This window comes from Trachypithecus francoisi, unplaced genomic scaffold, assembly GCF_009764315.1.
Source record: "Trachypithecus francoisi isolate TF-2019V2 unplaced genomic scaffold, Tfra_2.0 Lachesis_group8, whole genome shotgun sequence".
Taxonomy (NCBI): domain Eukaryota; kingdom Metazoa; phylum Chordata; class Mammalia; order Primates; family Cercopithecidae; genus Trachypithecus; species Trachypithecus francoisi.
Window position 1 is genome coordinate 82992776 of NW_022681473.1, and position 21190 is coordinate 83013965.

At 45.7% G+C, this 21190-nt stretch overlaps 1 protein-coding gene and 1 long non-coding RNA gene across 2 annotated transcripts in view; one reads left to right on the forward strand and one right to left on the reverse strand.

The window, feature by feature from the left end:
- The first annotated feature begins 1129 nt into the window (after positions 1–1129).
- MTNR1B (melatonin receptor 1B) lies at positions 1130–14610 on the forward strand. Its single transcript, XM_033206121.1, has 2 exons — positions 1130–1449; positions 13275–14610. Exons 1-2 carry the CDS (start codon positions 1227–1229, stop codon positions 14138–14140), a joined length of 1089 nt encoding a protein of 362 aa, XP_033062012.1. The 5' UTR covers positions 1130–1226; the 3' UTR covers positions 14141–14610.
- A 1870-nt stretch (positions 14611–16480) lies between these two features.
- The window catches only part of LOC117080824, a 129664-nt gene continuing 124954 nt past the window's right edge, over positions 16481–21190 (reverse strand). Inside the window, exon 3 of the long non-coding RNA XR_004435967.1 lies at positions 16481–16716. This is a non-coding gene — a long non-coding RNA (uncharacterized LOC117080824). The remainder of the gene's footprint in view (positions 16717–21190) is intronic.

The window sequence follows — 21190 nt, forward strand, 5'->3', positions numbered from 1 at the left end:
TTCTTCTGTTGATGGAAATTGCGGGTGTTTCCAGATTTGAGCTCCTACAAACAAGGCTGCTCTGGACATTCTTGTACATGTCTTTTTGTGGAAATATATTTCCTTTTCATTTGGAACTTCTGGTCATAGAATAGGTGTATGTTTAACTTTATTAGGAGCTAACAGACAGCTCTTCAAAGTAGCTGTACCATTTTGCATTCTCATAAAAGCACTGTATGAGAGTTCTGGTTGCTTAACTTCCTCCACAAATTTAGGATAATCAGTCATTTTGATTTTAGTGATTCTAGTGAGTGTGAAAAGTGCTTAGGACAAACTTGACATAAGATTATCCCCCAAGAGAAGTTATCTATTATTATTATCACCAGATCACGACTCAAACACTTTTAATAAAGGGCACCCGAGTTCCTTCTTTATTGTAATATGCCTCACTCTTTTTCTTGTCCTAACCCCTCCAAAAACCACATCATAACCCCCAATATTGGCCATACATCTATTTAAGTATTATGTGTAAATATATATTGGTAAATATATTAAAGTATTGGCTTTATAAAGAGGACCAAGTAGAGACATCACTAATGCCCCCCACAATACCCAGCAAGTGCTCGGAAAATGGCTAGGTTCGTATTTTTCTGCAGCTCCCTAGAATGTAAGTCTACACTACTTTGTTCTGGGCTCTGTCCCCACATCTTAGGAGCTGCATTCTCTTTCGAGCTGCACAGCCCTGTGGGACCTCAAGCCTTGCCTTTCTTGACAACCGATGGGAGGTCCCGACCATCAGCACCTTCTCCAGTCTATAAACCTGGGTTGGATGTCCCTAGCTGGACACAGCTTCTCTTGGGGACGCTGTGGAGGAAATCGGGGTCTCGGGTGTAGTTGTGTACCGAGGGACAGAGGCTAGACGCGCTCCGCGGCCTGAGATGAGCTAGGCACGTGCTGGGGGCAGGGTGGCAGAGATAGCTGTGCGGTCCCAGCTGTTCCTGAGCGCACCGCTGAGGGACGCACTCCTTTCTGCAACGGCTGCACCCCAAGTCCTCCTCCCATTCCTATATTTTTCTCCATCCCCTGCCCACGCTTAATTAGTTATCTCCTCCAGACCCCTCCCCACTGGCCTCCTCCCTTGCACACGGGAGCTGGGCAGGGAAGGGAGCGCCCGGCTCAGTATTGCGCTCGCCCTGCGGCTGTCTGGGGCCGCGCGGTGGCCAAAGCGCAGCGAGGGAGAGTCTGCGATGTCAGAGAACGGCTCCTTCGCCAACTGCTGCGAGGCCGGCGGGTGGGCAGTGCGCCCAGGCTGGTTGGGTACTGGCAGCGCGCAACCCTCCAGGACCCCTCGACCTCCCTGGGTGGCTCCCGCGCTATCCGTGGTGCTCATCGTCACCACCGCCGTGGACGTTGTGGGCAACCTCCTGGTGATCCTCTCAGTGCTCAGGAACCGCAAGCTCCGAAACGCAGGTAAGCACCATTCCTGACGCTGGGTGCTGGGATAGGGCCCTTCCTTGTCCTCTGGTCTTGTCCCTGACCCTGGGATACGCGCTGCCTTTTCCCTCCTCAGCCCGGGCTCCCCTTTCCCTTCACTCTAACCTAGTCCCTAAGTTTGACTCTGCGCTCAAAAGTTAGGGTGAGTTCTGCCCCTCCAAAATGCGACTGCCCAGGATGCACTTGGCACAGAGGGAATTACGGAAAGTTTTACTGGCGCGCTTTTTGGCGCTGTGGGAACCCACGCTGCTGGATGCCATAGCTACCCGTCGCGCTCCAATGTGTGCCTTTCCAGAGCTGCCCACATCAGGCCACAGAACACCATTTGTGCTTGACACCCCACTTCCTTCCTTGCCAAACACTGTAGCTTTATGTAGTAGTGCTTAGAAATTCCTTGCTGAAAAAATGAGTTAATCAATGGAAGCATTTCAGTAGGTTTTGTGTCAAAAACTTATCTCCAGGTCATCTGAAGACCCAATTCCAGTGGACAGAGTGTAAATGCAGAAATTGCAGATTCTGCTTGGACTGAACTAAATTGCTTTGAAATATTGTGGTCTTTTCTGAAGACTGGGAATTCCTGGGATTAACTGTGAAAATTAAAGCAATGATTTGGCTAAATCGTGTTGCGATCCTGAAAATATTTCTCCTATTTCAATCCACTCTCATTTCAATATTCCCCTAGTCAGGTCTTCAAAGAAAGAAAACCAGAGTGGGGGGGAGGGGTAGGTGTCTGAACTCTCACCCTCACAGGTCATGGGGCATGCTGACCATTTCAGCCTAGGAGGGAGCTCAGTGACCTGTTAAGTTTGCAGTCTCTCAAGTTGGGCTTTGGGGGCAAATTCAAATATTACAGTGAATTAAAATGGAAAGATAGCAGCAGAAAAACAATTATATAGCTTAAAAATCCTTTTTTAAGGAGTTAGACCATTTTTAGCAAATGGTAGTATCTATTTGGTGTGGCCTGTGACTCTAGAATTTTTTCTTTTTTTTCTTTTTTTTTCTTTTTTTGAGATGGAGTCTCTCGCTCTGTCGCCCAGGCTGGAGTGCAGTGGCACAGTCTAGGCTCACTGCAACCTCCGTCTCCCAGGTTCAAGGGATTCTCCTGCTTCAGGGTCGTAAGCAGCTGAGATTACAGGCGTGTGCCACTACACCCGGGTAATTTTTTATGTTTTTGGTAGAGACAGGGTTTTACCATGTTGGCCAGGCTGGTCTCAAACCCCTGACCTCAATCAAGTGATCCACCCGCCTCAGCTTCCCAAAGTGCTGGGATCACAGGCATGAGCCACTGCATCTGGCTGACTCTAGGATTTTTATCTGAAAAAACAAACAAAAAACTGCTCCAACAGTGAGTATCCAGCCATCATATGTGAAACATAACATTATGAAGAAGAAGTAAGCTTTCTAACTCAGCCACTTCGGTAGTGGTGGCTGTTTTCTGGTATACATTGTTCAAAATATTGTGTCCTTTGAAGAAAAGCTTATATATTAGGGAAGAACAGGTTATGATTAGAAAACTGCATTTAATATTTTTGACACATTGTCCCTTGCAGCCATCATAAACATTCATTCCCTGAACAGGGAGGCAAAAGGGAGACAACTCCTGGCTCTGCGGGGGAGAAATGGGCCCTCCTGGTTCTGACATTGGCCCCTTCTGTCCCTGACTTATTGAGTATTTAGAGCAGGTCTGTCAGGTCGTGGCTCCCTACTCAGTAATTTGGATTGCCCACCATGAGAAAGGTGGTTGAGGGAAGTAGGAGTTGCTTCCTTTTGCTGGAAGGAGAAAAGCACCCCTCCCCCACTGCATCCTACAAAGGGCTGGGCTTTTCTGTGATCCTGGCAGGGTCTACAGAATCCTTACCAATTTAAAAGCGTCACTGGGGAGGGTCATGAGCATGTTCAATTGCTGGCATATCTTCTGTTCTATCTTTCCTACCTCCCGATGTGTCTGCTACAGCCCAGCACCCGAAAAAAAAAAAAAAATTAACACTATATCTAAATGACATCAATTCCTGCCACTGCTACAGTCTTGCAATTTAACCAGTTCTTATGTGACCACTGGCTTTATTGGTGATAGTCACAAACAATTGTAGTACTGACTTGAACTAAATGATCTCAGCAGAGTGAGATTTCAAAAGATGCTTAAAACCTACAGCTCTTTGAATAGTTAGAACCTACTCTACTCTTAATCAGGCCTTGTCTTACTGAAGAGCTTGGATTTACTTTAAGAAACGTTTCTGGCCGGGCGCGGTGGCTCAAGCCTGTAATCCCAGCACTTTGGGAGGCCGAGACAGGCGGATCACGAGGTCAGGAGATCGAGACCATCCTGGCTAACAAGGTGAAACCCCGTCTCTACTAAAAATACAAAAAATTAGCCGGGCGAGGTGGTGGGCGCCTGTGGTCCCAGCTACTCAGGAGGCTGAGGCGGGAGAATGGCGTGAACCCGGGAGGCGGAGGTTGCAGTGAGCTGAGATCCCGCCACTGCACTCCAGCCTGGGCGACAGAGCAAGACTCCGTCTCAAAAAAAAAAAAAAGAAACGTTTCTTCAGACCTTTCCATAGTGAAGTCTGGCTCCTTACATCATTGGTATTAAAAAATTAAGTCTGTGACAATGAGAATACATATATTTCCGATAGCCAAGATGCATAGCCCATATTGAGATCACAGCATGTTTCCCAGGAGACACTTGCCTTGCCTATCACAAACCCAGTTCTTCTGCGGAGCAGCTCTGTATCATCCCTAACAGTGTCGCTCCTGATGGCAGGGTGAGTGGTTACATTAATTGTCCTTTTTTTCAGGGATATCCTATCTGCAGCTTCGGTTGCTGCATGTGGTGGGTTGACTTCAGAGATAGCACTAGAGAAAGGCAGACAGGGAGGAGTGGAGGCAAGGTGGGAGGTAGGGTCAGAGCATTGACCCAACTTAAAAGGTAAGGCCAAATGTGTTTACTCTTTGCTACATTCTCAGTGTCTCGCACAGCCCATGGCACTGAGTTGGCACCTTACGCTTGTCAGAGTGTGCTTCCCAGGGACTTGCCACACTTTGGACTCTCTTGAGAACAGTTAAGAACTTTCCGTCCTGGGCTCGTCACTGCTGTCCTGACCCTTGAGCTACACCTCACTAATATTTATCTCTTGCATTTTTGAGCTGTTCCTTTCTCTCTTCTGGAAACTTCCTCCATTTTACACACACACACTATACACAAAGTCTCCTGTTTTAAAGGAACAAAAGACTCTTTTCTTGACTTCATGTCCCTCCTAACTTCATCACTACCTCTCTCCCTCCCTTTTCAGCGAGACATTTTTTTTTGTTGTTGTTGAGACGGGGTCTTGCTCTGTCGCCCAGGCTGGAGTGCAGTGGCCAGATCTCAGCTCACTGCAAGCTCCGCCTCCCGGGTTTACGCCATTCTCCTGCCTCAGCCTCCCGAGTAGCTGGGACTACAGGCGCCCGCCACCTCGCCCGGCTAGTTTTTTTTTTTTTAGTAGAGACGGGGTTTCACCGTGTTAGCCAGGATGGTCTCGATCTCCTGACCTCGTGATCCGCCCGTCTCGGCCTCCCAAAGTGCTGGGATTACAGGCTTGAGCCACCACGCCCGGCCTCAGCCAGACATTTTAATGTAGTTGTGGACATCCACTGTCTCTACCCCATTGCTTCCCATTTATCCTCAGTCCTCTGAGCTCCATTCTCTGGAAATGTTCCTCTGTGCTGTGTGTGACACTGAGGGCCACTCCCTCTGTAGGACCTTTCATTCCCTTGGCTTACCTGGTGCTAGTTTTTGGATCTCCTTTTTCTCTTCATCTCTCGGATACCTGTAGTTCCTCCTACTCTTTCACTCCTTTGGTTCCTCCTACTCTTTCATTCCACATGTCCTAATGATTTTACCTTCCACTCTTTCTCAGTTTCTCCCTTTCCTGCCTCCTTATTCTTACTGTCCCCATTTCATGCCTTCATCATCTCTTGAGCAAACACTACCCACAGTGCTTGAAAGCTTTTCCTGCTTCCTCCTCCAGTCGCTGTTACCACTGCCAAGAGTTGCCCTGTCTTTAGTGGCTGCCCTCCCTCTCCAGAACAGCGTTCAACTCCAGAGCACAGCTCCCATAGCCATTTGTAACTGGCCTAGCCCACCTAACTTACAGCCTCATCGCCCTCCTCTCACTGGTGCCACAGTGAGCTGCTGCCACTTCCCAAAGGGTCTGCACTCCCTGATGTACTTTCTCAGCCTCTTCTGCCCAGTCAATAGCTGCTCCTCCTTCAACCCCTTCCCTAACTCCCCTGCAGGATTATCAATGTAGATTATTAATACCATGAAGGGGATAGTAAATGTCTCCTTTGTTGGGCTTCTCAGATACCTGTGCCCTCCCCAGTACAGCACCCCCCTCACTGTACTATTGTTCTTTGTCCCTCCCCACTGGACTGTGCACCTGTGGAGAGCAGACACTTTCATTCAGTTTCTGTCCACAGAGCCAGACGCATAGTTAGAACAGAACACATCTCTGATGAGACAAATTGGAAATAGACAAGACACCAGGTAGTGGGGGGAAATTAACTGATTTTGCTCCATGAGCTGGGATAGACCTCAGTTACAGTACTCAGCACTGCATAAGTAATCAATATGGGTTTTCATGAAACTGAATTGCTTTGAGAACAGCCCAAAGTATATCTCACTTTAAGCTGACTATTGGCACCTTGTACATGAAGGCATGCCTGTTCTGTGATTCTCCTGTGTGGCTAAAGTTGCTCAGCAGTTTCCAGCCATGCCATGGTTGTACCCTAGTGATTCCTCTCGGGCAGTTTGCCCCTGACATGGTTTGGCTGTGTCCCCGCCCACATCTCATCTTGAATTCCCACATGTAGGAGGGACCTGGTGGGAGGTAATTCATTCATGGGAGCAAGTCTTTTCCATGCTGTTCTCACAATAGTGAATAAATCTCATGAGATCTGATGGAAAAAGAGAAGCTCCCCTGCACAAGCTCTCTCTCTTTGCCTGCTGCCATCCACGTAAGACACGACTTGCTCTTCCTTGCTTTCCACCATGATTGGGAGGCTTCCCCAGCCATGTGGAACTGTAAGCCTAATGAAACCTCTTTCTTTTGTAAGTTGCACAGCCATGGGTATGTCTTTTTTTTTGAGACGGAGTTTCACTCTTATTGCCCACACCAGAGTGCAATGGCATGATCTTGGCTCACCGCAACCTCTGCCTCCTGGGTTCAAGCTATTCTCCTGCCTCAGCCTCCCGAGTAGCTAGGATTACAGGCATGCGCCACCACACCCAACTAATTTTGTGTTTTTTAGTAGAGACGGGGTTTCTCCATGTTGGTCAGGCTGGTCTCAAACTCCTGACCTCAGGTGATCCGCCTGCCTCAGCCTCCCAAAGTGCTGGGATGACAGGTGTGAGCCACTGTGCCTGGCCTTGGGTATGTCTTTATCAGCAGCATGAAAACAGACTAATCCAGCCCCTTTATAATACAGCCCCTTTCTTGGTCTGGCCCAAGGTTGCCACTTTTAAGCTGCCTGTAATATGCAGGCCATGTAAGAGAGCTGAGAGAACCATGTCCTCACTGTAACATCCAAGTACACTCCGTTATCAGAGAGGAAGGCATAACAACACCAGTCATTCCTGGCTCCATAGGCACACCCACCTTAGTTTTCCAAGTAACAGTCAAAAGCTATGGTCTGACAATGGATTTTTGTGCTGCAAATGGGTTAAAGAGGCTGTCTGGGAGGTTTAGTGAATGCACAAATTGGCATTTCTGGGGTACGCTGATGATTGGTAAAGCAGAAATATATGAACTATTTGATGTTAAGATTCCCTAGGAAAACATGGAGGATTTGCTTGCTGAACACACAGATCTTTGTCCAAGGTCACTCTGTCTATGCTGGCAAAGCAGCCCCTCCTCCAGGTCCCCACTGATGCTGAGAATTCACACCATCTCCTATCCAGAACGAGTAACTGCCTGGGAGGTTCTTGGTGGGAATATTCTGCCTATGCAGGTGCTTTGCTTCCCCAGTTAGATTAGAAAAGAACTGTGGCGCCTGTTTCTTGCCTCTTCTCTTCCAACACTTGTTGACTGAGGCAGCCAATGATGCTTGATAAGCCGTGTGGTTCTGGACAAAGGCTCTGGAAAGCCTAGAGGGAAATGCTTAATAGGCCCACAGCCTCTACCCTCCAGGAATTCCAGGATGAAGTGGAGCCCACTCCATCCAGGCTTCTATCCTACCACCGACCATTCATTGAGATATCACTTGGCGTCAGGTGTCTTTTGACCTGCTCAGCATGCAAGACCAAACTGGGCTACCTTGGACTCCTTCCTGAATGTTTCTTGAGCTGTCCAACTTTGCATTTCAGCTGTGAATACCTTATTGCCTCTTCACTGAGCAAAAATGAACAGTTTTTAAATCCCATCATTATGTCTTTAGCTGAATAATCAGGAAAGCAAATAATCCTCTTTAATTCCTTCCACGTAACTCTCAGTAGCTCAAGGGATAAAGACTTTCATGTTTGACTGTCTTCATCTCCAGAAAGCTGGATTCTGCATTCAGATATGATATACCACAAAACTCAGAGAATACTGAAAGCTCCTATTGGCTCTTACAACTTAAAATACTTACTGCTGGAGGAGTAGAAGATAGAGAATTGGGAAGTAAAGCCCCAGTTCTTAGGGAGTTTACCATCTAGAGGGAATGTCCTACTTTCTTCATCTTCATCTCCCTACTACTTCTCACAACGTATCTCACAGGGATCCCAGTCCCACCTTATGAGCCTCTTTCTTGACCTGTCAGTACAGCTAATAATATAAAACAACAATAACAAATAATAGCTAACATTACTAGGTGCTTATTATATGCCAGATTCAAGTCTCTTTCCTTTAAAAGAGAGAGAAAGAGAGAAAGAAAAGGGAAAAAAGCCCTCCATAGTCCCCTATCAAAGGGATAGTCCTTCCTAAGCACCACTCTCTGTCTCCTTCTCTTGAAGGCAACACCGATAGAGCAATCTCCAGGGCAAAATTGGATCCCACAGCACTCAATAGAATTTTCTCTTATTAATGTCACTGCTGACTTCCTAATTGCCAAGTCCAATAAGCACTTTTCTGCCTTTTCTCACTTTTGTAGATGACCAAGAAACTCTCTACACCTTTTCTCTTAATTCTCTCGATGTTTCTTTTCTTTGGTTTTCTCCTCTTCTTGTTCTTTCTCAATCTTTCTGTGTTTTGGCTATGAGCAATTCATACAAACTGGGTTTCTTTATCTATAAAACAGAAATCATGCTATCAACCTTAAGGAATTCTTGTGAAAAACAATGGAGTCCGTTTATGTAAAACTATACTATCAATTTTACCATGTTATATCAATTGTTTTGTTGCTATTAAGTGTAAAGTAATAAAATGTTACCTATCAGAATTTCAAAATGATCTCTTCTGATGGTTATTGAAGAATGTTTTGTAACAGCATCTTAGTTATTTTTAAAATGGATACTTCTTATGTTTTTAAATATATTTTCTTCTTTTAAGTGACTGAAGTACCCCTGTATATATCTGTGTACTCTATTAATTAGCCATTTTTTATTTTTTAACTAAATCAAAGTTAGATTTCAACTCAGCTCCTGTATGATTCATCCACACATCCTAAGATTTTCATAAATATGTGACTTTGGAAGAAAAAGTATCTGCTCTCAAGAGATTTGGGAATCTAATTACGAGCTTACAATGAATGCATTGTTTTAGTGTTTGTTTGAAAATCAAGTTGTGAATAAATGATATGGTCAATTACTTCGAATGCCCATCCCCAAAACATAACTAATAAGAACATCTCACATTAATTTGGGGATTATTATTTCTCATAACCTTTCTCATACAAGATCTCATTTAAGGTAAACAGCCATTCTGGGAGTGAGGAGTCCTGTTGCAAAAGTCTTGGTAATTTTGTCTGGCTCCTTGGTGAATTGTCCTGCCTGACCAGCCCCATATCCTGCCATTGTCCCCAGTTCCAAGTTGACTCACAAATTCCCCATTGTTCCCACCACCTTGTTCTGGCCTTTCTTCCAGCTCTCACCACATTGAATGGCTACTGTTTCTCTGTTGTTTCCCCAACAGGTCCATGGGCATCTCAATGGCAGGGGCCATGTTTTTCATCCATCACTGTGTCTTACTTGAATGTGGTAGGCACTCAATAAATCTATTACACATTTAAACAGATGGAAGAGTGGAAGAAGACCTCAAGGCACAGAAAGTTTAACACTGTTAGAAAACATAGATCATTTGTTGACTTCCCCAGTATAACCCTCTTGGCACCTTGTTTTTATTTGTTTAATGGTCTTCTCTAAGAGACCATAAACTTTGTAAGGGGAGGTAGCCTGTCCCTCTGACATAGTCACAGGCAGAACCTAGTATGTACGCAGCAATATTTGTCACATAAATGACTTGATGATTCTCTCTTTCTATCTTGTCTTTTAGCTCAATGACCAAGGAGAATTTATGTTTAACCAAATTTTTCTTCTGAGCATGAAGGGTGAGCACAGAGAAAAGGGGCAAGGGATACAGGGAGCTTTACCTTCCAGAATTCTCCTATCTGACGAATATTAGATAGCTCAGCACTGGCTGGCTCTTTCCTAGATTACCAGGTCTCCATTAAGAAATACTTTTTCCAGAAAGAAAGAGGAAGAGAAGAGGGAGGAAGCTGTGATGGTTGTGTGTGTGAAAGGATGCACTCTGCGTATGAATCCTGGAAGGGGATTCCATGTTAGTGAACAAAGCCCTGTTGTCAAAGCCTCTCTCCACTAATACACCCTATCTGCTGGAGGCAGATGGAAACGAGTCACGCCAGGACTCGTGATATAAATATTCATTATGCACAGAGTGACTGCAGTGCTGTGTGCATACTGAGTGATTTCTCACCTGTCTGGGGAAGAAATGGATGGAGAACTGGATCTCCCCTTGACTATCATCCACATAGAACCTGGCTGCTTACAGATGGAAGACAAAACAAGAATTTTATTCACCTAATTTGGAATTGTGCCAAGAAAGCTTGGAGACAGTGGGATGTCTGGGCAGATGAATCTGCAGCAGGAAGTGGTTGATTTCAGCCTTTTAGGAACAGCCAGAGTAATAGGGGATAGTAATTGAATCACTTTCCACGTGGAGTTGAATGTGTTCTTCTTACTATTTACAAGCTGTTTCCCAGCCTCTGGGGCATTATTAGGGGATAAGACACATTAACACAGCAGAACTTGACTCTGCCTTCCCAGGGAAACAGCTGGCAGAGCTGGCACCGGCTCCCAACAGCTCTTGACTTTCTCTGCTCAGCTTGCAAGTGCCACGAGCTTGTGTGTTGCTGGGCTAGGTGCCCAATGGGTCCTGTGGAGACCCATCTTCCTGTGCCGGAGAGAAGTGATTCTCTTCACAGAACCAACCCTAAGAGTGTGCAGGGGGAAGTGGTGGCAGCACTCCGAAAGAAAAGAAGGGAGCTCATAAAGGAATAGTCACCAAGAAAGGAATGCGGGAACTCACCCAAATTCACTCGACCAGAAAGTGGCAGGACTCAGATTATCCCAGGTTGCTCTGACTTCAGCACAACCCTCTAGATTTCAAAAGGACACTTAAGATTCTAGGAGACAAGGGCTCCTGATTCAGCTGAAGCCAAGCAATGTGAGAGAGGGAATCCCTCGTGATCTTGGAACAAAGTGAGGTCTGTGTAGGTGAGTCAGAGATGGAGATCCAGCAGTGGAGACAGCCAATGGGCTGAGAATTAAATGAAAAGACATGAAACCCCTCCACATCCTAAGCAGGTCCTTGTTGCACATTTTTTGCCTCGCTTTACAAACCAGAAAGGAAATGAGGCCATTTTTAACCCATGAAGTAAATAAATCTGTAAATAGTAGAGTAGGTAGGAATCCAGCAGTTCAGTCGAGTCATGATTCTCCTTCGCCATCCAACCTGGTGGACAATCTTGAGACAGGGAAGCTCACTACTTCACAAGCGCACTAATTGTCCAGACAATCTCCTTTCTATTCATTTACATCCTGTCTCCCTGGTTTCCTAACCTAGCTGTGGACACAGTAGTATTATAGTTAGGTCTTGAGAACTCCTAGGACTCCAGTAGACTTGTATGGGTTCTGAGTGGGGTTGACTCCATACCTCTGAGGACAAAATAGGTCCTTCGTGAAGGCTGCCCGAGGGTCTTTCAGGTTCCCATCCCCATACGGACCATGCTACGGGAAATCTTCTTTGAGATGGCGTGAATGTGGGAAGGCTGGAGGCAGCCCTTTCCCTACCCTTGTGGGTAAGTCCAGGTATGGCGTCTACTTGACTTGAAGGGCTGACTCAGGTGAACTCCCAGCTGGGTGGCTCTCAGCCTCCCTTTTTCTGTACCATGTGAATCCATCCACAGCCTGGCCTCTCCAATTGCTGTGCTCTGGGGGCTCTTTCCATCTGCCTGACCTTCTGGACCCCTGAAGCCATCATAGCCTCTGTGGCAATGGGACAGACACATAGTGGCCATGGAGTTTCCATGTCTGTGTCTTTGCTGACTTGGGAGTTACTCCTGCACACCATCCCAAGCCACCCTCTGCATTCAGCCACCCTAAGACCAGAGGCTTCACCATGTGGTAAGAGATCAGAAAATTTGAAAGCCATGCCCAGTGCACACTGCATCACTCAGGGCCCCTGCTGGAGGGAGAATCTGTTATCTTTTGGGCATACAGTAGGTATTCAAAAAGTACAACACTTGGTGAATGAGACAATTGGCATTAGTGATGGAACTGCTCACACTATGAGCTTTGTATTGTCCGAACTTTTAGGTTCTTGGTGCTCTATTCGTGAGTCAGCGTTGGTTTTAGAATGCAAACACTTGAGGAGCAGAGATTGTGTTCTTTTGGAGTAAGCCCTGCCTCCACCCTAGGACTTCAGCTTAGAACATGCCTGAATCATATTAATTGATGGGTGTGTGGTTTCCTGAGGCTCTCTCTGGTTGACCAAGCTTGGTGATGTTGGAGAAGGCTCCATTCAAAGGATAATTGCCTAGATAGTCCAGAAAGGCCGCCATGGTGCAGGCAAAGCAGGGAGGTCCCCCAGAGACTGTGGGCTTAGGAGTGCTGACAGCTCTTCCTCACCCCACAGGGCTGGGGCTCAGTGCCACTACTGCAAGTGTCTGTCAACATGGCCACAAGGCTGGGAGTACTGGCTCAGACAGGGCACAAAGGGGAATGCCAGAAACACATGGTTCCCACTCTCAACACCTTTCTTCTAGCCCAGCTGCAAAATGCAATTCACATTTACAAAAGCCACTTAAAGACACTTAGAAAGTAGCCTGTTAACCAGTGGGGAGAAAATGCAAAAGGAGACCACCAGAGAGATGTGTGGGGAGGTGAGGGAATGAGAGAGAGGGATGGTAGTGATGAGAAATCTACACTCCTGACTTTCAGACCCCCCTCCTCCGAAATCTTTGCTGGAGCTTAAATGATGCAAAGCCCCTGAGCATCTGTGCCTATCATGGAAACAGTTAGCATGTGTGAGCACCTGTTAAATCCCCAAGAACTTTGTATCATTAATTCTTACAGCTATACTATGAGGTAGGTATCACTGACCCTAGTTCACAAATTAGGAAAATGGGGTTCTGAGAGCTTAAATAGCTTGCCTCAGTCATATAGCTAGTGAATGGCAGAAATGCGATCTGAGTCTTCAGTTCTGCACCTCTAGGAGCCACTTTGTTTCCACTCACATTGCCAAAAGTAACTTCGTGGAGGGTAGGATGTTCTACAGAATCTAAGTCGTGGGGTCTCATGCTGACTGTTGCTCTGTTTGCTGCTTCAGGTAATTTGTTCTTGGTGAGTCTGGCGTTGGCTGACCTGGTGGTAGCCTTGTACCCCTACCCGCTAATCCTCGTGGCCATCTTCTATGACGGCTGGGCGCTGGGGGAGAAGCACTGTAAGGCCAGCGCCTTTGTGATGGGCCTGAGCGTCATCGGCTCTGTCTTCAACATCACTGCCATCGCCATTAACCGCTACTGCTACATCTGCCACAGCGTGGCCTACCACCGAATCTACAGGCGCTGGCACACCCCTCTGCACATCTGCCTTGTCTGGCTCCTCACCGTGGTGGCGTTGCTGCCCAACTTCTTTGTGGGGTCCCTGGAGTACGACCCACGCATCTATTCCTGCACCTTCATCCAGACAGCCAGCACCCAGTACACAGCAGCAGTGGTGGTCATCCACTTTCTCCTCCCCATCGCTGTCGTGTCCTTCTGCTACCTGCGCATCTGGGTGCTGGTGCTCCAAGCCCGCAGGAAAGCCAAGCCAGAGAGCACGCTGTGCCTGAGGCCCAGCGACTTGCGGAGCTTTCTAACTATGTTTGTGGTGTTTGTGATCTTTGCCGTCTGCTGGGCCCCACTTAACTGCATCGGCCTCGCTGTGGCCATCAACCCACAAGAAATGGCTCCCCAGATCCCTGAGGGGCTATTTGTCACTAGCTACTTACTGGCTTATTTCAACAGCTGCCTGAATGCCATTGTCTATGGGCTCCTGAACCAAAACTTCCGCAGGGAGTACAAGAGGATCCTCTTGGCCCTTTGGAACCCACGGGACTGCATTCAGGACTCTTCCAAGGGCAGCCATGCAGAGGGGCTGCAGAGCCCAGCTCCACCCATCGTTGGTGTGCAGCACCAGGCAGATGCTCTCTAGCCTGGATCTGGGGCACACCAGCTGCACGACAAACTCATGAAATGGTGGGAGTGAGTCTGCTGCAAGGGTGAGACCAGGCAGCATGCTGGACCACACTGTCCTGTTGGCATCACAGCCCCAAGGCTGGGGGAACTTCATGCTGGGACAAGGAGCTCATCAGTGCCATGGGTTCAGGCTGATCCAGGAGATGCTCACAGCCACGGGACCTGGCAAACACTCTTGGTGGTGTCTTGGGGACTTGGTGCACACAAGACCAAGGAAGGGACAGAATGAGGAAAGGCCTGGGGCAGAAGAGCCCAACTCCTTCTCATAGGTGACCCTCATCCTCCTCCCTTGGCCTCCTGGCTACTTTCTCCCCTTCCCCCGGGTGTGGCAGGATCTCTTCCTGTTAGCAAGGATGAAGAGAGAGGTCAGTAGGGCTGGAACTTGGTAACTCTGCAAGGGCCTCAGGTGGGGCAGGTGCAGAGGGCAAGCATTCCACACTCCCCCATTGACCTTCCTTACACACACACACACACACACATATCACACACACATCACAACCACACATGCATCACACCACAGACACACCACACTATGCACACATAGCCACCATACTCCACACTGTACACATACATATGTTACACACACATAGCCACCACATCACAAACAACACGGAACACCACACACACACACACACACACACACACTCACACTTCTCCAGTATTGGGAGCACAAAGTCTGCTTGGCCTCCCTTCCTGGTTCCATCACGTTCAGGTTGTGTGATTTGGTGAAAATCTCTTACCCTCCCTGTTCCTCAGTTTACTCATCTTAAAGTGAGGATCGTGCCATAGTCAGCCTCCCAGGTTGTTGTGAGGATTCACTGGGATAATACATCTGCAGAACTGAGGACAGTGCCTGACATGTGGCTAGCACCCAGTAATTATTAGCTTTTGTTATTATAACTACATAAAATGAAGGAGAAAAGTCATATACAAAGAAAGGAGGGGCTATCACCGGGCGTGGTGCCTCACCCCTGCCTCAGCTTGAACCCAGGAGTTCAAGACCAGCCCAAGCAACATGGCAAAACCCTGTCTCTACAAAAATTAGCTGGGCATGGTGGCCCATTCCTGTGGTCCCAACTACTCAGGACGCAGAGGTGGGATGATCACTTCAGCCTAGGAAGTTGAGGCTGCAGTGAGCTGAGATTGTACCACTGCACTCCAGACTGGGTGACAAAGTGACAGTGTGATCCTGTCTCAAAAGTAAAAAAGAGAAGTAGAAGGACAGGAAGGGGAGGAGAGAAAGTGGGGTCGGGGACATGGAAGTGGGGGAAGGGCAGCTGTACCCCAATTCCTTTCTATGGTTATGTATTTTTGGACTTTATATTTGTAGAAATCTCAGATCTTTGTTTAGTGCCAAAAGAATTAATAGCTTTCTTCAGTTCCACAAACACTAACTGAGTGCCCTCTGTGGGCCAGGTCTGTCTGGTATGTTGCCTGCCCTCTGGGAGGTCACAGTCTGTTGATAAATTAGTGTCAAGTAACATCCATTAGTGCGTTCTTTGTACCAGGCATTGTGGTAACGGCTTGATATGCATTATGTCATTTAATCCCCACAAAACTCTTGGAAAAAGATACTATGATCAATTTTCATAGTAAGAAACTGAAACTCAAAAACATGGAATAATTGCCAGAATTCAGAGCTATGTTTAGAGCTAGATGTGGAGCTCAAGTCTGTCTGATGGCAGCACCCTACTTCTGTCCCCCCTCATCCCACCTTGGAATGTGTGGCAGGGACAAAGTGCAGCGGGCTAAGTACTGCATGTCCACAGTGTGCCTGGGGACCTTGGCCAGCCAGCGGCTTTCCTGAATGAAGAGCCCAGAATTTTCTTGTTGTGCTGACCTCTTAGCATTATTCTGGTTCCTCTTTCTGCCCCTGTAATGTGAAGAATCTAGGCTGGGTGCTGTGCTTAGTCACCTAGCCACCTGGGAGCTTGTTAAAAATGCAAATCTTCTGGGCTCTGCCAACAAGGTTTTGATGTTGGAAATTTGAGGCAGGTCTAGGAATCTGATTCTAATACTAGAGGTCCTTGACCTAACTGTTAGGAATGAAGGTGTTATAGTCCTGATGATGGCAATGGTAGTGTGCTCCACCCAGAGAGGCCGCTCAGTCCACGCCTCAGTCCCAGAGAGGTGCAGAAGAGTCCTAAGGATTCTCTTTGAGCTTCAGCCACTTTTCCTGGCCCTGGGCAGAGTTTGCCGCGACCTGGTCAGGCACGTATTGTTTTCTGTTCTCGCTGTTTCCCCTCGCCCTAGACACAAACTGACAAACTATAGAGATTTGCTCTTTATTCCCGATTTGGAGGAGAAGGAGGCATCGATTTCTTGGTGACAGTATGTCCACACTTCCTCTCCTTATCTCTATCTTTCAGTACTGAGTTGAATGCACAGCACATGCTCAGTAACTATGGATTGAAGGCTGTCTTCAGTTTCCTGGGCCCATAGCTGTTACCTGGTTTGCCAGGGTTCGGCACTGACAATCCACTAACTGGAATTTTTTCTTGGATCCATAGGTTTTTGGTGATGAATCAGGAGCTGAGAGAATGAAAAAGAATGGTAAAACCCAGGCCCAGGACATCAAGCAGTGTACATATTTGGAATGACCTCATGCTGTGGGCCCTGATTGTAAATAAAAATGCTTTTGCTAAAACAGCAAAATTTGGGAAACCCTGTCTTCCACCTCCTTGACTGAAAAGTCTGGTCAGAGGTGCCACCTGGCTACCTTTCTCCTCATCCTTCTAGGATCTTCCTCTGGACCCCTCAGTTCTGGGCCCTCTATGAAACCCTCAGCCATCAAAAGGACTTAAATCTAGGTCCAGATTTCTGCCTGGGTTGACATCTGGGGTGAACCAACACCTGGACTCACACGGCAGCCACGCTGGATGAAGCCTAAAGACAACACAGACACACACACTGTTTGTGCTATCCTCTATCATCCTTTTACCATCCACTCATTTCTTCCCAATCCCCTTTGTGCACTTCTGAAATGCTGTACTTGTTTGCGAAGCTTCTTCTAGGGTCACTTTTTGCTCCATATGAGTGGCTTTCCCCTAGGGATATATATCAAAATAAGATTTTAGAGAATACTTCAACACTACAGAATCACACCCTATGAGGGCCGGGGTTGCAAACCCCCATGTACTTTGAAAATGCTACTCAGGTGCTTCTCATCTGTAGACCTGGTTGAGGACCCTGTTCTGTGAATGCTTCCTGGATGCTCACTTTCATCCCCATGGCGACGACTGCTGTCTGAACCTGTGAATCTCCAACTGCCTGCCACATGTCTCCACCTAGCATGTACTAAGTGCTCACTATATGCCAGACACTGTTCTAAGGACTTTATGTGGATTAATTATCATATTTAAGCCCCAAAAACAATTCTGAGAGGGAGGTACTATTATTTTCTTCAATTTATAGATGAGGAAACTGAGGCACAGGGAAGTTATGTACTTTGCTGAGGGTTACATAGCTAGTAAGTGGTTAAACCAGGTTCTGAAACCAGATAATTTGACTGTAGAGCCTGTATCCTTAGCCACTGGCTATATTACCTCCTTCAAGCTCACATATTCACAAATGTGATTTCTGGGTCCTATGGTAGTTCCATTTTTAGTATTTTGAGGACCTTCCATACTGTTTTCCATAACGGCTGCAGCATTTACATGCCCACCAACAGAGTGCAAGTGTTCCAATTTCTCCACATCCTAGCCAACACTTGTTATAGGATTTGTTTTTGTAATGGACATTGTAACAGGTATGCGGTGATGTCTCATTGTGGTTTTGATTTGCATTTCCCTGGTGATTATTGACATTGAACATCTTTTCATATACCTGTGTCTATATGTATGTCTTCTTTGGAGAAACGTTTATTTACATATCCTATATATTGAATGTTTTTGTCTCTCTAAAATTCATATGTTGAAACCTGTATTAGTCAGGGTTCTCTGGAGTGACAGAACTAATGGAAAATATACATAGTTATAGGTTTAGAAGCAAATAGAGGTGCTGGGGTGGCTCCTGAGGAGAATCAACATTATCTTGCCTGGAAACTGCTTCAGGGGAGGCCATCACTGTTACCTTAGGCAGAGCAGGGTTTATTTCCTCAGATAAAGGTGGAAAGGCTGATGGCAGCATGGGTTGGGAGGGGATGTTGCCACTACTGGGGATGGGGAAGGGAAAGCTGTTTCTTCTGGCAAAAAAGGTTTATCAGAGTTTACAAACTCAGTGTCCTGAGCTTCATCAGGGTCCTCCCACATATCCCCATTCCAAGTTGCAGAGTCCCATTCTTTTCTAATCAATGCCCTCACTTTAACAGTAGACACCTGGCAAGGCTGTGCATGCACCTTTGATTGCAGGTCAGCCACTTGCATGATAAGAGCTTGTGTCTATTTTTCCACAATTTCAGCTCTTTCTCTACAGGAGAGAAGACTCTCACTCAGGGCAATCTTAGCATATTTGAGGTTCAGTATCTGCTTCTGAAGCTGGGAGATAGAATTGCTGAGTTCATCATTTTCTTTCATCACTTTGTCCATGGAAATTAGCAGCAACCAACCAGCTTCATTATGTTCCTTCGTTCTCCACATAATGGTCAAAGGTATTATGTATAGAGTCACTAAACTCCTTGCCTCTCACGAATAATGAATCAGGCATGTCAAATGCATTTATTTTGCATAACTCGCTAAACAATTCCCATCAAGAACTATCAGTGCTCTCCATACTATTGGAAGTAGAGTCATTAGCATTTTGGAGTACTAATCATAGTAAGCAGCCAACTGCAGAAACCCCAAAATCAATGAAAGAACTCCATCCTTAATATTCTGTTCCTCTAGAATGACTCTTGGTACCAAAATCAATATTAGTCAGGGTTCTGTAGAGGGACAAAACTAATGGAATATACAATGGAATATGTATATATATATATATGAGTTTATTAAGTATTAACTCCCATGATCACAAGGTCCCACAATAGGCCATCTGTAGGCTAAGGAGCAAGGAGAGCCAGTCCAAGTTCCCAAACTGAAGAACTTGGAGTCTGATGTTCAAGGGCAGGAAACATGCAGCACAAGAGAAAGATGTAGGCTGGGAGGCTAGGCCAGTCTCTCTTTTCACATTTTTCTGCCTGCTTATATTCTAGCCAGGTGGGCAGCTGATTAGATTGTGCCCACCCAGATTAAGGGAGGGTCTGCCTTTCCCAACCCACTGACTCAAATGTTAATCTCCTTTGGCAACACACCCTCACAGACACACCCAGGATCAATACTTTATGTCTTTCAATTCAATCAAGTTGACATTCATATTAACCGTCATAAACTTTCATCTCCAATGTGATGGTGTTTAGAAATGGGAACTTTGAGAGGAGATTGGATCATAAGGAAACAGCTCTCATGAATGAGATTAGTGCTTTAATAAAAGGGGCCCTGCAGAGCTCACTGTCCCTTTCACCATGTGAGATTACAATGAGAAGATTGCCATTTATGAACCAGGAAGTGGGCCCTTACCAGACACCTAATCTGCTGGCGCCTTGATCTTGAACTTCCCAGGCTCCAGGCTACGAAAAATAAAATTTTGTTGTTTAAAAGCCACTCAGTTTAAGGTATTTTGTTATATCAGCCAAAATGAACTAAGACAAAGTCCTCTGTCTATTTTTAGAAATTGAGTTATTTGGGGGTTTTTTGCTGTTAAGTTGTAAGAATTTCTTTATACATTATAGCAATTAACCTCTTATCAGATACATGGTTTACAAATATTAATATTTTCTCCCATCCTGTAGGTTGCCTTTTCCCTCTGATGAGTTTTTTCCTTTGCTGTGCATTTCCTTCACTGGGTGTATTTAAATGTTATGTGTAATCCTACTTCTCTATTTTTGCTTTTGTTGTCTGTGCTTTCTGATGTCATATGCAAGAAGTCATTGCTAAGATCAATGTTATGAAGCTTCCCCTCATGTTTTCTTCTAAGAGTTTTACAGTGTCAAGTCTTATGTTTAAGTCCTTAACCCATTTTGAGGTGGTTTTCTATATGGTGTAAAATGGGCTCCAATTTTATCTTTTTTGCGTGTGTATACTTGGTTTTCCCAAAACCATTGAAGAGATTGTCCTTTCCCCATTGTGTATTCTTGGCACTCTTATCAAATTAGAAATAAAGTAATAGAAGTAAAATTGCCTCAACTTAATAAAGCCCATTTATAAAAAGCTCACATCTAACATCATCACACTCAATGGTGAAAAACTGAAAGCTTTTTCTCTAAGATTAGGACCAAGACAATGGTGACCACTCTGGCCACTTCTATCCAAGATAATACCGGAAGTCCTAGACAGAGCAATCTGCAAGAGAAAGAAATAAAAGGCATCCAAGTTAGAAAGGAAGGAGTAAAATTGTCTGTTCACAGATGACATTGTCTTACTTATGTCTTAGAAAATTCTAAAGATTCTTTAACAAAACTTGTTAGAATTAATAAGCAAATTCAGTAAGTTGCAGGATACAAAAAAATCAATATACAGAAGTCAATTGCATTTTCATACACTAACAACAAGTAATATGAAAATGAAATTAAGAAAATAATTACATTTACAATAGCACCAACACGGTGAAACCCCGTCTCTACTAAAAAAATACAAAAAACTAGCTGGGCGAGGTGGCGGGCGCCTGTAGTCCCAGCTACTCGGGAGGCTGAGGCAGGAGAATGGCGTAAACCTGGGAGGCGGAGCTTGCAGTGAGCTGTGATCCGGCCACTGCACTCCAGCCCAGGCGACAGAGCGAGACTCCGTCTCAAAAAAAAAAAAAAAAAAAAAAGAATAGGAGTATACATGACTAAGGAGATGAAAGACTTTTACACTGAAAACTACAAAACATTGCTGAAATAAACATAAAAAGTCACAATTAAATAGACATTCCGTGTTCACATATTAGAAGACTTCATATTGTTAAAATGTCCATACTACCCAAAGGAATACACAGATTCAATCTAATCCCTACGTAAATCCCAATGGCATTTTTTATAGAAATAGAAAAAACA